This window comes from Sinocyclocheilus grahami, unplaced genomic scaffold (genome assembly GCF_001515645.1).
Source record: "Sinocyclocheilus grahami isolate Dianchi unplaced genomic scaffold, SAMN03320097.WGS_v1.1 scaffold1064.1, whole genome shotgun sequence".
Taxonomy (NCBI): Eukaryota; Metazoa; Chordata; class Actinopteri; order Cypriniformes; family Cyprinidae; genus Sinocyclocheilus; species Sinocyclocheilus grahami.
In genome coordinates, this window is record NW_015506243.1 from 372,697 (window position 1) to 386,353 (window position 13,657).

General features: G+C 35.7%; 1 protein-coding gene across 1 annotated transcript in view; it reads right to left on the reverse strand.

Moving 5' to 3' along the window:
* The window catches only part of LOC107566254 (adhesion G protein-coupled receptor L3-like), a 54,834-nt gene that overhangs the window by 32,273 nt on the left and 8,904 nt on the right, over nucleotides 1-13,657 (reverse strand). Inside the window, exons 3-9 of the mRNA XM_016251645.1 lie at nucleotides 11,911-12,116; nucleotides 8,809-8,985; nucleotides 8,080-8,126; nucleotides 6,007-6,222; nucleotides 5,059-5,274; nucleotides 2,550-2,709; nucleotides 8-228 (exon numbers count right to left, since the gene is read on the reverse strand). Of these exons, the coding sequence (XP_016107131.1) occupies nucleotides 8-228; nucleotides 2,550-2,709; nucleotides 5,059-5,274; nucleotides 6,007-6,222; nucleotides 8,080-8,126; nucleotides 8,809-8,985; nucleotides 11,911-12,116 (1,243 nt within the window). The remainder of the gene's footprint in view (nucleotides 1-7; nucleotides 229-2,549; nucleotides 2,710-5,058; nucleotides 5,275-6,006; nucleotides 6,223-8,079; nucleotides 8,127-8,808; nucleotides 8,986-11,910; nucleotides 12,117-13,657) is intronic.

The window sequence follows — 13,657 nt, forward strand, 5'->3', positions numbered from 1 at the left end:
GACTCACACTCTGTCCGTCCCATAACTGTGGTAATCCACTGCGGCAGAAACGGCTACGATGAGCGCAGGAATGCCGTATCCGGCCAGGTAGAAATACCTCCTGCGCGAATGCTCGCTCTCAAACACCTCCACCAGCATGATGTAGAGCTGAACGCCTTCCAGAAACATCCACGTGAACGCAGACAGGAAGAAGAAATGCAGCAGAGCCGCAAAGACGGCGCAGGCGATCTGAAAGACGCACACAAACGCTCTCGTTATGTGGACATTGATGGATGCTGTTCTGCGACCTCACAAACCTGCTCAGATAATTGAAAAATATGAAATAAGAGGCTTTAAAGATCATGAATCATGCATGATGTTCTGCATTAGAGTCACACACACTGAACGCTCTCTCATTAAATCTTTATGACACACACACTTGTGCTATTTCACCCTCTCATGAACTAATAAATACATGCAGTCAGCCATTTAAAACTTCCCGTGTCCAAACACACGATCTTCCCAGCTGCACAGTATGGAAAAAGCAGTGAAAAGAAGTGCAAAAATCATATTCTTTATCAGTAAAAATATCTAAACATTGTTAAAACTAAATTTACTTGAGAAGCAAAATGGTACAAGATAAGATGTGTTTTTCAGTGTATGTGTATTTTAAATTATGTCTATATTTCCTACCCCACTGGCAAGCATACATTTAAGAAAATGTACTGTTATTTATGCTTAAAAAATGAAACTGTGGTAAACAATGCAAATGTAATGACAAGATCAGGGTAATTATCATTCATCAACACTAATACCATACAAAAATATTTCTGTAACTTGAAATAAAATGGATGTTAACTTAAAATAAAATATGGAAAGGTGTAGACTTCTTTTATTTCAGTTAGTTGATATATATATATATATATATATATATATATATAAATAAAAAAAAATATATATAATACTAAAATGACACTTCTGCATAAATATATTATGTTTATTTATTTATTTATTATTTTACTTTTACTTTTCTCTACTTATTATTTTTTGGGCAATAAGCCTAAACCTTACACATTTGGTTTAATGCATGAGTAAACAACAACAACAACATACAAATTGCCGTTAGGTAAAAACAAACAAATAAAGAAAACTTGCTTCAAGATATATTTTCTGAAAACAAGTCTTAATATTTTACACAGTTACTTCAAACTTGCTTGAGTTTGCTTCTCAAGTAAATTCATCTGGTTTTAGGTGACCGTTTACATATTTTCACGGGAAAACTATGAAAATACTAACTGAGACTTATCGTGTGCGGTGCAGGATGTGATTCCACCCGCATGGTTTCATCTGAATAAGCAAAAGCGTCACCAAACTTCAGCTTCTCCTCATTGTCAGTTGTGTTGATGTGTTACACACGCTCTGCTGTATCAAAAGCCTATCAACATGTTAGTATCTTTTTATTGGCATGGTGTCAAGAATATCTGAGCCGAAGATGATGAAAGATGTAGGAGTTTCAAAAGGCAAGTTTTCAATAAAATTTCAGATAGCTGACTTTGGTAAGATGGGTGTCATTGTACTCGACATGACCGCGGACGTCTGAAATATCAGTGAAGAAATTACTAAGTTAGAACTAGTTTGTTTTTTTTTGCTGCATGATTTCTTTTTCAGTAGATGGTGCTTTGCCAAAACTGGCAAACTGCACATGCCCCCGAGGGTTTGATGGTGACATATATCAAGTTTTTTATTATATATGCAAAAGTGAATTGATTGTTTGATTGATTGATTGATTGATTGATTGATTGATTGATTGATTGATTGATTGATTGATTGATTGATTGATTGATTGTTTGTTTTAGGGGCCCAGTTAATCAATCAATCAATCAATCAAAACTACATATATGTTTTTAAATATTTATAAATAACATTTAAAAAAAAAATATTTTTAAATATATGTAAGAATTATATATTTATAGTATTTATTTATACATTACTAAATAAATCATTTTTAAAATGATTATTTTGATTTTTTTAAATCAATTTATTATGTATTGTTCTAGAGATTCAGACATAAATGTATAAAAACAATTTACGTTTAAAATGATAATTTTATGATTTATAAATATTTAATAAAATGTGATCATTTTTAATTTTATGTTTGATTTATATATTGTTCAAGGTACCCAGACATAAATAAATATTATTCATTATAAGTAAATATTTCATTTATTATTTAATTAAATTTTAATTATTATTATAATTTTAAAATTATTTTAAATGATGTATTTATTGTTTTAGGGACTCATCAAACAGTCAAGCAACCAACCATCAAACAAACAAACACAAATAAATAGAAACAGTGCCATGGAGCTATTCACACTGATAATGAACCTTTGCTCAGTAGGTAGCTACTCCTCGTGGTGTAATTAATTACCTTAAAAAAAGAGTATCTTTTACTGAAAAGCCACAAACTACTTCCTGCACTGTTAATAACCCTACAAAACCCACTTCACGCATCTATTGTGTATTTTCTGTTAAGCGCCGGTGACAGGGAGTTTGATTTATTATCGCACTTCAGTTAAAGCGCTCAGATCCCGCTGACACGTCACCGATTCCCACTGTACTCCCTCTGTAGGGTCCCTACGGAGGCCACACAGCCAGGGGAGAAGAGCACAGCTGATATGGGACACATCCCAGGAGACTTTGAGTCTGGAAGACCGGATGTCAGCACTTCTGAAGAACACAGCACATGAATATTTATGAGCGCTGCATAGGTAACAGTACACTGCTTGTGTGTGTGTGTGTGTGTGTGTGTTTGAGCGCCGGAGGGCCATTGAGCACATAACACATCACTCTTCCTGAGGCCCACTCACCCTTGAGCGCTATATCTCCTCTACATTCAACAGCAGTGTGTGTGTGTGTCAGTGCTGTAAGTAAATCAAAAGCTCAAGCCTGCTCAGCAGAATCCACAGCGAGTCTCAGACTTTATAGAGTCAACGCTGAGCTCAAGTAAATCTACGTGTCTATAAACACACACTCACACACGTGTGCATGCACTCTCAGAAAAATAAAGAAGCTACAAAAGCTGTCACTGGGGCGCTGCCTTTGAAAAAAAGCACACCTTTGTACCTTATTTACCCCTAAAGAGTGCATAATAGTACTTTACAAGTGCATATTGGCACCTAAAGTGTACATATTAGTGAAAGGTACCACCCCAGTGACAACTGCAATAGCATTTTACATAAAATTCTAAATGAATGATCCCCAAAATGGCCCACGTGGTAAAAAAAAAAGTGTATTGTTCAACTTATATGTCGTACCCAATCTATAGAGACTAGTCATGTGATTTTTGGCCAAAGCATTCAGAAGTTATAAGCACAAACGTCCATTTTTCATATCTCCTGACCACTAGGTGGCACTGTGCCGAAACCGTGCAGTCAGCCTCAGGTTATGGTTATTATGAGACACACCAATTTTGGTTTTAATATGCTAAAGCGTTGCGGCGATATAGCCTCATGTCCACTTTGGCGCGCTCTTCATTCGCATGTTTTCCGAGAACAGTTTGACTAATCAACTTGAATTCCATCACTTATTTTTCCCGACATGGTCTGAAGAGGATCTGGTTTCGGTATTGAATCATCTTGAGCCAAGGAATCAAAAGAGAAGAGAATATTGTTTCTAGCCCGTATGGTTCAAAGGCAATTTTTGAACTGTTGGTAGCGCTAGAGAGTTTGAGTTAGAGACTCCAAATGTGCTATGGTTAATGTTGAGACTGTCCTCTATCAGTGTGCCAAATTTCATAACTTGGCTTCCATAGACTCAAGAGCGGAAGAAGCAGAAGCAGAAAATGAATGGATTTAATAGGTGCCTATGCACCTACAATCTTTTTAAATGACCAAATAACAATTGCTGTGATGAGATCATGTCAGTCTTCTAGAGAAATGTTTTAATCTACAGTCAGTTGTTCATGCTAAGATCACTAATAGCCTACCAGCTATTACTGATACTAAATACTAACCCTTTTACTCGATTTAATATTTTAGCCACTGTTCAAAGTTCATAAATAATACAAATATTACATTTATTTAAACCAAATTTTTTTTAGGCTGCATTAAATTGATCAAAAGTGTCAGAAAAGACATGTATAATTTTACAAAAGATTTATATTTCAAATAAATGCTGCTATTTTCAATTCAATCTTGAAAGATAAAATGCATCACGGTTACCACAAAAACATCGGGCAGCACAACTATTTTCAACATTGATGATAATCAGAAATGTTTCTCGAGCAGCAGATCAGCATATTATACTGATTTCTGAAGATCATGTGACACTGAAGACTGGAGGAATGATGCTGAAAATACAGCTGCGCATCACAGAAATACATTACATTTTACAATATATTCACATAAAAATCAGTTATTGTAAATTGTTATAATATTTCACAATATTACAGTTTTTACTGTATTTTAATTAAAAAACAGCATTGGTGAGCAGAAGAAACTTCTGTCAAAAACATTAAATAATCTAAATAATCTAATTTAATAATGTTAATCTCATTAAATAATAAATTGATGCAGCTCAGAGATGGCATGAATGCATTTACACTACAATTACATGTTACACAGAGACATGTTTCAAAATAACATTTTCAGTATATAAATATAAAATGATACTTCTAAATATGGATTTAACAGATATTCACGTAAAAAAACAGCTATTTTAAATTGTAATAATATTTCACAATATTACTGATTTTGATTGCATTTTTGATCAAATAAATTCAGCCTTGGTGAGCAGAAGAGACTTCTTTCAAAAATATATTAAAACAAATCTTACCAACTTCAAACTTTTGAACAGTAGTGTGCATCTGAACAGCACAGCTTCCATCATGTGTGAATGATGAAAGTGTGAGAGTAGCAGCAGCTTTAGTTGAGGTGAGAGTGAATGTGTTGAATGATTTCAGTCATTCGTGAAGGCCTTCAGAGCAATAAACATGAACACATTTCACTATCAGAATTCAATCAGTCCTCGTTTCCACGTCCTAACGAGCTGTAATTCTGTCGCCTTTCACACGCACACCTCTGCGATGGGAGCGTGAGGTAACCATGGCGACCAGCAGCCTCCTTTAAGATTGATGGATGACGGTTGTCTGACATTGTCCCCAGACTCAGCATCACTCCAGCGCTCAATGCGTCCATTAATGCGGCTGCCGCCGTCGCAGCCGTGTCAACAACACAACACTCACCTGTGAGGATCGACCCGCAAACCTCGCTCTCCTTCCTCAACAGTCGAAGACTGAAAACGATTCATGGACAGAAAATGAAACGCATCTATGAGGCCGCACACTTACGTGGGTGTGGCTGTGCCTAAATGGGCGTGGTCATATCTGAAGTGGGTGTGGCTTACAGTTCTGCAGTACAATATCTTCATTTTGGAAACAAAGAAATCCTGTGCAATGCAATTTGGCAGTACAGGCAGTGTAGAAATTTTTTTACAAAAAATTAGTTAATTTTAGTTTACATTTTAGTAATCCTGTTACATATGCATTTACACTACAATTACATGTTACACAGAGACATGTTTCAAAATAACATTTTCAGTATATAAATATAAAATGATACTTCTAAATATGGATTTAACAGATATTCACGTAAAAAAACAGCTATTTTAAATTGTAATAATATTTCACAATATTACTGATTTTGATTGCATTTTTGATCAAATAAATTCAGCCTTGGTGAGCAGAAGAGACTTCTTTCAAAAATATATTAAAACAAATCTTACCAACTTCAAACTTTTGAACAGTAGTGTGCATCTGAACAGCACAGCTTCCATCATGTGTGAATGATGAAAGTGTGAGAGTAGCAGCAGCTTTAGTTGCGGTGAGAGTGAATGTGTTGAATGATTTCAGTCATTCGTGAAGGCCTTCAGAGCAATAAACATGAACACATTTCACTATCAGAATTCAATCAGTCCTCGTTTCCTCGTCCTAACGAGCTGTAATTCTGTCGCCTTTCACACGCACACCTCTGCGATGAGAGCGTGAGGTAACCATGGCGACCAGCAGCCTCCTTTAAGATTGATGGATGACGGTTGTCTGACATTGTCCCCAGACTCAGCATCACTCCAGCGCTCGATGCGTCCATTAATGCGGCTGCCGCCGTCGCAGCCGTGTCAACAACACAACACTCACCTGTGAGGATCGACCCGCAAACCTCGCTCTCCTTACTCAACAGTCGAAGACTGAAAACGATTCATGGACAGAAAATGAAACGCATCTATGAGGCTGCACACTTACGTGGGTGTGGCTGTGCCTAAATGGGCGTGGTCATATCTGAAGTGGGTGTGGCTTACAGTTCTGCAGTACAATATCTTCATTTTGGAAACAAAGAAATCCTGTGCAATGCAATTTGGCAGTACAGGCAGTGTAGAAATTTTTTTTACAAAAAATTAGTTAATTTTAGTTTACATTTTAGTAATCCTGTTACATGCTTTTCTCCTTATTCTTCTCCTTTTTTAGCTTTTGTTGATTTCAAGTATTTACATTTAGCTTTAATTCGTTTTCCTTTTAGTATTTCCACTTTATTTCAACATTTCTAATTCTTAACTTTGTCAATTATTTCCCCTTTACAATGCAGTTTGGCAGTGTGACAAAATGTACAACTATTTTTTTTATTTTTTGTACATTCCCATGTTTGCCACTGTAACAAAATGCAGAACAGTTTTACATGATTAGTTTGTTTCAATTGTAGTTGAACATTTAAAAAGTTTCAATTTTAGTCATTTTAGCACATCAGCTTATTTTATTTCAGTTAGTAGCCAAGGCAACATTTCTGAAGTATTTTGAATTAGTCTTTCAAGTACAAAAATATTAAAAAGTTGTTTTCCGTAGTTAATGAGATCTGGTTTATTTGGCCGATCGTGTGCACAAACACACACACCCAGCGTGCTTGATATGTTTGTGTTTTCCCGAAGGACCACAAGCTTGTGAACTAAAAAAAAGACACGCCCACAAACCCAATATGTACAGTGGGTGTGGCTAAGCCCGCAGTGGGGGTTTCCATGTCTGATGTGGGTGTGACTCAGCCCAAGGTGGGTGTGTTCAAGTGTGTAGTGAATGTAACTAACCCATGACGGGGTGTGGTCAAATGAGTGGTGGGTGTGGCTACACAAAATGTGGGTGTGGCTAATCCTGATGACCGTGCATGCGTATTTTATTATTATTTCTAAACTATTAGAATATGTATTAATATTGCAATTAATAACAGCTTTTAAGTTTTCATTTTAATTTAAGTTAAATTCAGCTTTTTGTCAGTATCATTAGTTCTTGTTAATTTGAAATATTTCTGTTTATCTTCAATTTATTTTCGCTTTAGTTTTAAATCCAGGAAATTTAGTACTTCAATTTATTTTATTTTAGTGTAAAATTTTTGAGGTTTTCATCTGATATTTCTAATTTATAGAAGGTTTGTTCCCATTATCAACAATTTTGTGATAGTTTTAGTTATCGATAACAACACTGGTGCTCATGCCCAAATGTGGGTGTGTTTATGGGCGTGTTCAATTCCGTGTTGGGCGTGTCACTGCCTCAAATGGGTGTGTCTCCAATCCTCACCATTCTTGACCTCTACTTCCAGACATGACTTACACAGTGTAAATGAAATCTGAGTGGCGAGATTTTATTTTAAACAGCAGGACCTGAAGGAGACCCACGGTTTACCCTTCTGACTTGCTAATCAAAACGTCTGTCAGCGATCTACTCCTCTCTCGAGTGCCTCGGCTGTCGACGGCGCTCCACAGCGCCTTTCTTTCATCCATCAAAATGTATTTTCTCCTCCTCATTTTTCACTCCAATTGTTCTTCCATTTCTCTCCAGGTAAAGCCAAACTCGGGCTCTGAATGTAACATGTAAATGAAGCTTTTAGATTAAATGCACTTGGGTGAGGCTCCGTCCCATGCGACCCCATGCCTGCCAGACGGAGAAAAACCGTCTACCACACAGGACACAACAATAGACATCAATAGAGAAACAACAACACAGAAACAGTCAAATAGCACTAATAGGTGAGCGGTGGAAAACAATGCATGGCAACGACTCACAAAAACTCAGCAGGCGTCGAGCTGCACATCAGACACATCCTGTTGGCCTTTAAAAATACACACAAAACCAACCGAAAGCAACAGTAACAATGCAAACACACCAGTGTATGCGTGTTTGTTCGGCGTGTATTAAGTCGCTCAGCTGGGAATCGTCGTTGATCATGGATCATATGGAGAGATAAAGACCGCCCACCCGCTGATCTCCCACAATGCACCTCACAGCCTGGAGTCATCAGCGCACAATAAACAGTCTCCACAGAGATCTGCTCCACATAAACACACCTCACGTCTTTCTTCTGATTTCTTCAGAGCACATCCTGCACCTCCAAAACATCCCGGGATGATTTACATCATATAGTGTTACTGTATAGTGTACACTATAGTACATAGTGTTATTGGTTACGGTTATTTATTTATAATTCATTATACATAATAGCTTCAAGTGTAAGCGTTTACGTTTTTGTACAGTGGATTGCTGGTTTTCACCATGCTAAATGACAAGAAACACATTAATAAGATATATTTACATAGCTGGGGGTGTTCGTGATACTGTTGTTCATTTGTAAAACATGCACATTTGTTGCAATGTGTAAATTGTTGCATTGAAGCGAGCGCAAAAACGGATGTGTAAACAACTTCTGCTGTGATCTGCATGCAGTGTTTCAACGCGCTGACAGATGAATAGTCTGATGTTTATATCTGGGACAGATGTGTTTGCGGCGTCTCTACCTTCACGTCCACGTGAGCCATGAGCACAGCGAAGTTGGTGAGGTGTGTGCAGGAGCAGGTGGTGTGCGTTCGGTTGGTTCCCAGCAGCCGGCAGTCCTGCGTCGACCAGAAGCCCGTCATACTGCGCTTCGAGTAGCTCCAGAACGAACAGTTGGGGTTGAAATTCTCCTCTGACTGCTGGAAGACGAGGAAAAACAAACTGCGTCAGCGAGGAAAGCAGCGAAACACACAACATAAGCGAGAATAAGAGTTACGCTCAGGGTCCAAAACCTTCAGCAAAGCACTGCAGCACTGAGCAGAACTCATTATTACTGATCATGAAACTGCAGGATGGATGACAAAGACAAAATTGGATGACTGGCCGAGCCATTTTACCTACATTTCAAAGACAATAGAAGTAACTATGAAATTACACATAAAGATGTAGGCTACTTCAGTAGGTAAAACACTCTAGAGTTCAGCTTCTGTAATTGCATGTAATACAAATTTCAACTATAATAAAATTCCAGTTTAATTGCAATTAACATGCAATTAGGTGTCCGAAAAAATACAGCAAAAAAAAAACAGTTACTTGAGATTAACTCTTTCCCCGCCATTGACGAGTTATCTCGTCTTTTACAAGAAAACGCTTCACCGCCAAAGACGAGTTTTTACGGCTTTTCGTGTTTTCACTGTTATACACTCGGGGGTGCTATTACACATCTTCTGAACCTCCCGAACTAAAACACACGTGAACAGGACGGAGAAACGAGCGATCTCTTATGTAAACAGATGCATATGAAAACAATAATGCGATCATCAGCAATAGACAGCATATAAATGAAAACTGCATAATGTTACAGAGTAAAATGTTGATTTAGGAAGTGGTATATATGTCTGTGCAAGCTTCGGAGGTGTTGATGGAAACGATTTACTGGATTTATGCTTTGATAATCGTACTGAATATTATTCAGATGTAGTTTTTGATAAAAATGTGATTTTCTCACCCTTTTGCTCAAAATAATGACCTACCCATATTCAAGTGTTGAAAAAAAAAAGAATGATTTAAGCTAGAATAAAACTGCTAAGAAATACAAAAATGCATATTCAAATATCCATACAGAAAAGTATACTGGAGGCCATCACATTTTAGTGAAAATCATCAAAATCGCTGGCGGTGGCTGGCAACTTTTTTCAAAAATGCTGGCGGGGAAAGAGTTAAACATTAAATGAAATAAAACATTAAAAACAGCTAGTTGCAACTAAACTAAAAAAAGCTAAATTAATAAAAACTACAAAACTACAATAATATTAATTATAAAAAAGCACAATTAAATACAAGTATTACAAACTATACAATTATTTATACAATTCATAATTTAATTAATAAATAATAATTTATACAAAATGTACATTAAAACTATAGACACAAATGACACACACAAAAAAAAAAGCTCAACAAAATTACTAAAACTTTAACTAAAATTAAAATGAAACGGAAACTATAAAAATAAAACCTGCAAAACTGCTTCTAAAAACTATAATAGTATGTCAGTGATACTAATATAACACCGCTGACAACATTACAATCAGTTTACATGCAAGTATATCTATATTTTAAAGAATATGATTTCCACTACTGAAGTGCAGTTCTTTTTTCACAAGGGTAAGCAAATACAGAATAATGTAGAATACATTCATCAAACTAATCAATCTAGCCTCCATGCCATACTGTGACCTCTAAACTACAATATTCAACCCAGACGGAATGTTTTTATGCATTTTGCATTTTTAGAAAAAAATTCTAAGAATTCTAAGGAATGGATTTAAACTGCTGGCTAAAGCATTATCAAAGTAGCCAAAATCTATAACAAACAGACACTCCAGACAGCTGGCTGCTGGTATTCTGTGGAAATCTGCAGATTCCTTGTGGATTTGCCGATATCTTTCTCCCGTGAGCGAATCCTACGCACACAAAGTGGAAACCACGTTTCCAGCTCTAATCGAGCCTGCAAGCACAGATTCTCTGTGTGTGTGTGTGTGTGTGTGTGTGTCATTTTTGGGTGCGTTTCAATAAAGCGCATGGAGAAAAATAATTCAAGCATAAATGCTGGTGGCGAGGGAATTGGCAGATTTTAACGAGCAGAACTATTTTTTTTTTACCAATCATGACATTGCAGGAAGGATGATAGCAATACAATTGGATGAGCCATTTTAACCATAAGACAGTTACATATCAAAAGTCCTACTGAAGCGTTGGTTGAGCTAACTGTGTTTAACATAGATTTAAACTATAATACAATTTAATTTAATTGCAGTTAACATGCACATGGAGCATGCATCTGAAAATACTAAATTCAGTTTGCACTTAAGTATATTCTTTTTAAAGCGTATTACTTCTAATGCTTAAGAGTACTTTTTACAAGGGTTCGTTCACACCGACAATGATAACTCTAATGATAGTTATACTAGTGTCCACATCAATGCACAATATTGTTCTGTTTATCAAATATAACTGCAGCTATTCTGCTAACTCTAAGTAACTTTGCAACTATATGTCAACTAGTAGACTGGCTGCTTTATATCTGTTAACACTTTATTTTGATTTTACTGACTGTAAGTAACTTTGCCACTTATTTAACTAACCCTAACCCTAACCTAACAGTCTACTAATACTCTAATCTAATGGATTCAGCTATTGCGTCCGTGTTTCCCACATCACATAAATCATAACGTCCTACAGTACAAGTGTCGAAATCAAGTGTAGCCTGTTATTCTTTCACATTTAGAACAATATTTCAAACTTCATCTTTATCATTATAGTTGTTATCCTTGTTGTGAGCAGGCCTTAATACAGAACGTATCACTATCATCCAAATAATCGATCTGGCTCACATTGCAAACCCCTCTATTCCATACTGTGACCTCTAAACTACAATATTCAACCCAGACGGACACATTTTCTGCATTTTTCGAACTTGATTAAAGTTGATTTGCTGGGTGTGTTTCATTAAAATGCTTGAAGAAACATACTTCAGGCATGAATGCAGTTGGTGTGAAATGATGTTTTATTCCGACAACAAATCTCACAGCGAATGCAACACAAATCGCTCGGCTCTGTACCTGAATATGTCGCATGGTGAATATGACGGGGTCGGACAGGTAGACTTTGTTACTGTCTTTGTTGATGGCCGCCGTTATAACGGGAGAGTTGACGATGACAGAGTAGTTTGTGTTTAACGTCTCGCTGCTGAACTTCATGCTGGCGTTTTCAGTGGACAGATACGAACCCAGATGCTTGTACAGGACGAACGCCATCCGGATCTCCCCTGAAAGACAGAGCGGCTGTATCAGCATTATTATGACAAAGTTCAGTTGGTTTTAGTTAGCTCAGAAGTATTTGGCTACTCAACGGAAGCTGAAAAAGCCTCACATTTGAGAGAATCAAATAAGTTGGTCAATCATTAACGGAGGCTTGGGGAAAAATGCCACCAAATCTGAGAAATATGCAGAAGTGGCCCTGAATATGCCCTTGTATGAGTTTGTTTTGAATTTTTAAAGCATATGCACACATGCAAGAGCACAGCTTTTCCCAAATAACAGCATGACTGCAAATGTGATATTGATTTTATACTACAGTTTAGTAACAAGTGATTAATATTAAGTATCTTAGCATTTTAGACACAATATTGTCTGTTTTTGTTCTATTTCACAAGCAATAATAGCTCCAAACAAAGCCACAGCAGAACCGTTGCACATTGTGTTTTGTTACCGAAACTAATCAGGCGAGTCAATGATTCAATGACTCACTTATCACTTGTTTCATATTTAAAAGTAAATTTCATATTTCTACACTGAAAATGCTATTTTAAAGCATGCCTCTTATAACATAATTCATGTAATTGTAGTGTAAATACTAGGGTTGGGTACCGTTCACATTTTAACCGGTACGGTATCGGTACCTGAATCTTGCTGCCGGTACCTAACGGTACCTTTTTTCGGTACTTTACTCTGTGTGTAATTACAAAAACATTTATTTCAGTGAAAAAATAAGTCCAAAAGTCTCAATTTCAACATTTTGAACAATAGGGCCCTACAAACTTTTTTTCTTTCTTTCTTTCTTTCTTTCTTTCTTTCTTTCTTTCTTTCTTTCTTTCTTTCCTTTTTCCCCCCCAGAAATTCTTGTTTTATTTTTTCTGAAAATCAAATGAAGGCATTAAACATTTATTTTAAATCAAATTAAAATAAAACCCTTTTAGTTTTTGGCAAACAAACTGAGGTTTACTGTTGAAATTAATACATGGAAGAACAATTGTGTGAATACTCCTTTAAATAATTTTTTAATAGGCTAATAATTGTATAATTTTTAATACAATTTAAAAAAAAAAAAAAATAAACGTTATAATTTAATTGTTTTATTTAAATTTGATAGAAAATTGAATATTTAAAGAACATTTTGAACAATAGGGCCCTACAAACTTTTTTTCTTTCTTTCTTTCTTTCTTTCTTTCTTTCTTTCTTTCTTTCTTTCTTTCTTTCCTTTTTCCCCCCCAGAAATTCTTGTTTTATTTTTTCTGAAAATCAAATGAAGGCATTAAACATTTATTTTAAATCAAATTAAAATAAAACCCTTTTAGTTTTTGGCAAACAAACTGAGGTTTACTGTTGAAATTAATACATGGAAGAACAATTGTGTGAATACTCCTTTAAATCATTTTTTAATAGGCTAATAATTGTATAATTTTTTATACAATTTTATAAAAAAAAATTAAACTTTATAATTTAATTGTTTTATTTAAATTTGATAGAAAATTGAATATTTAAAGATGTACATTATACTGTACAAAAGTAATACAAGAGTAATATATTT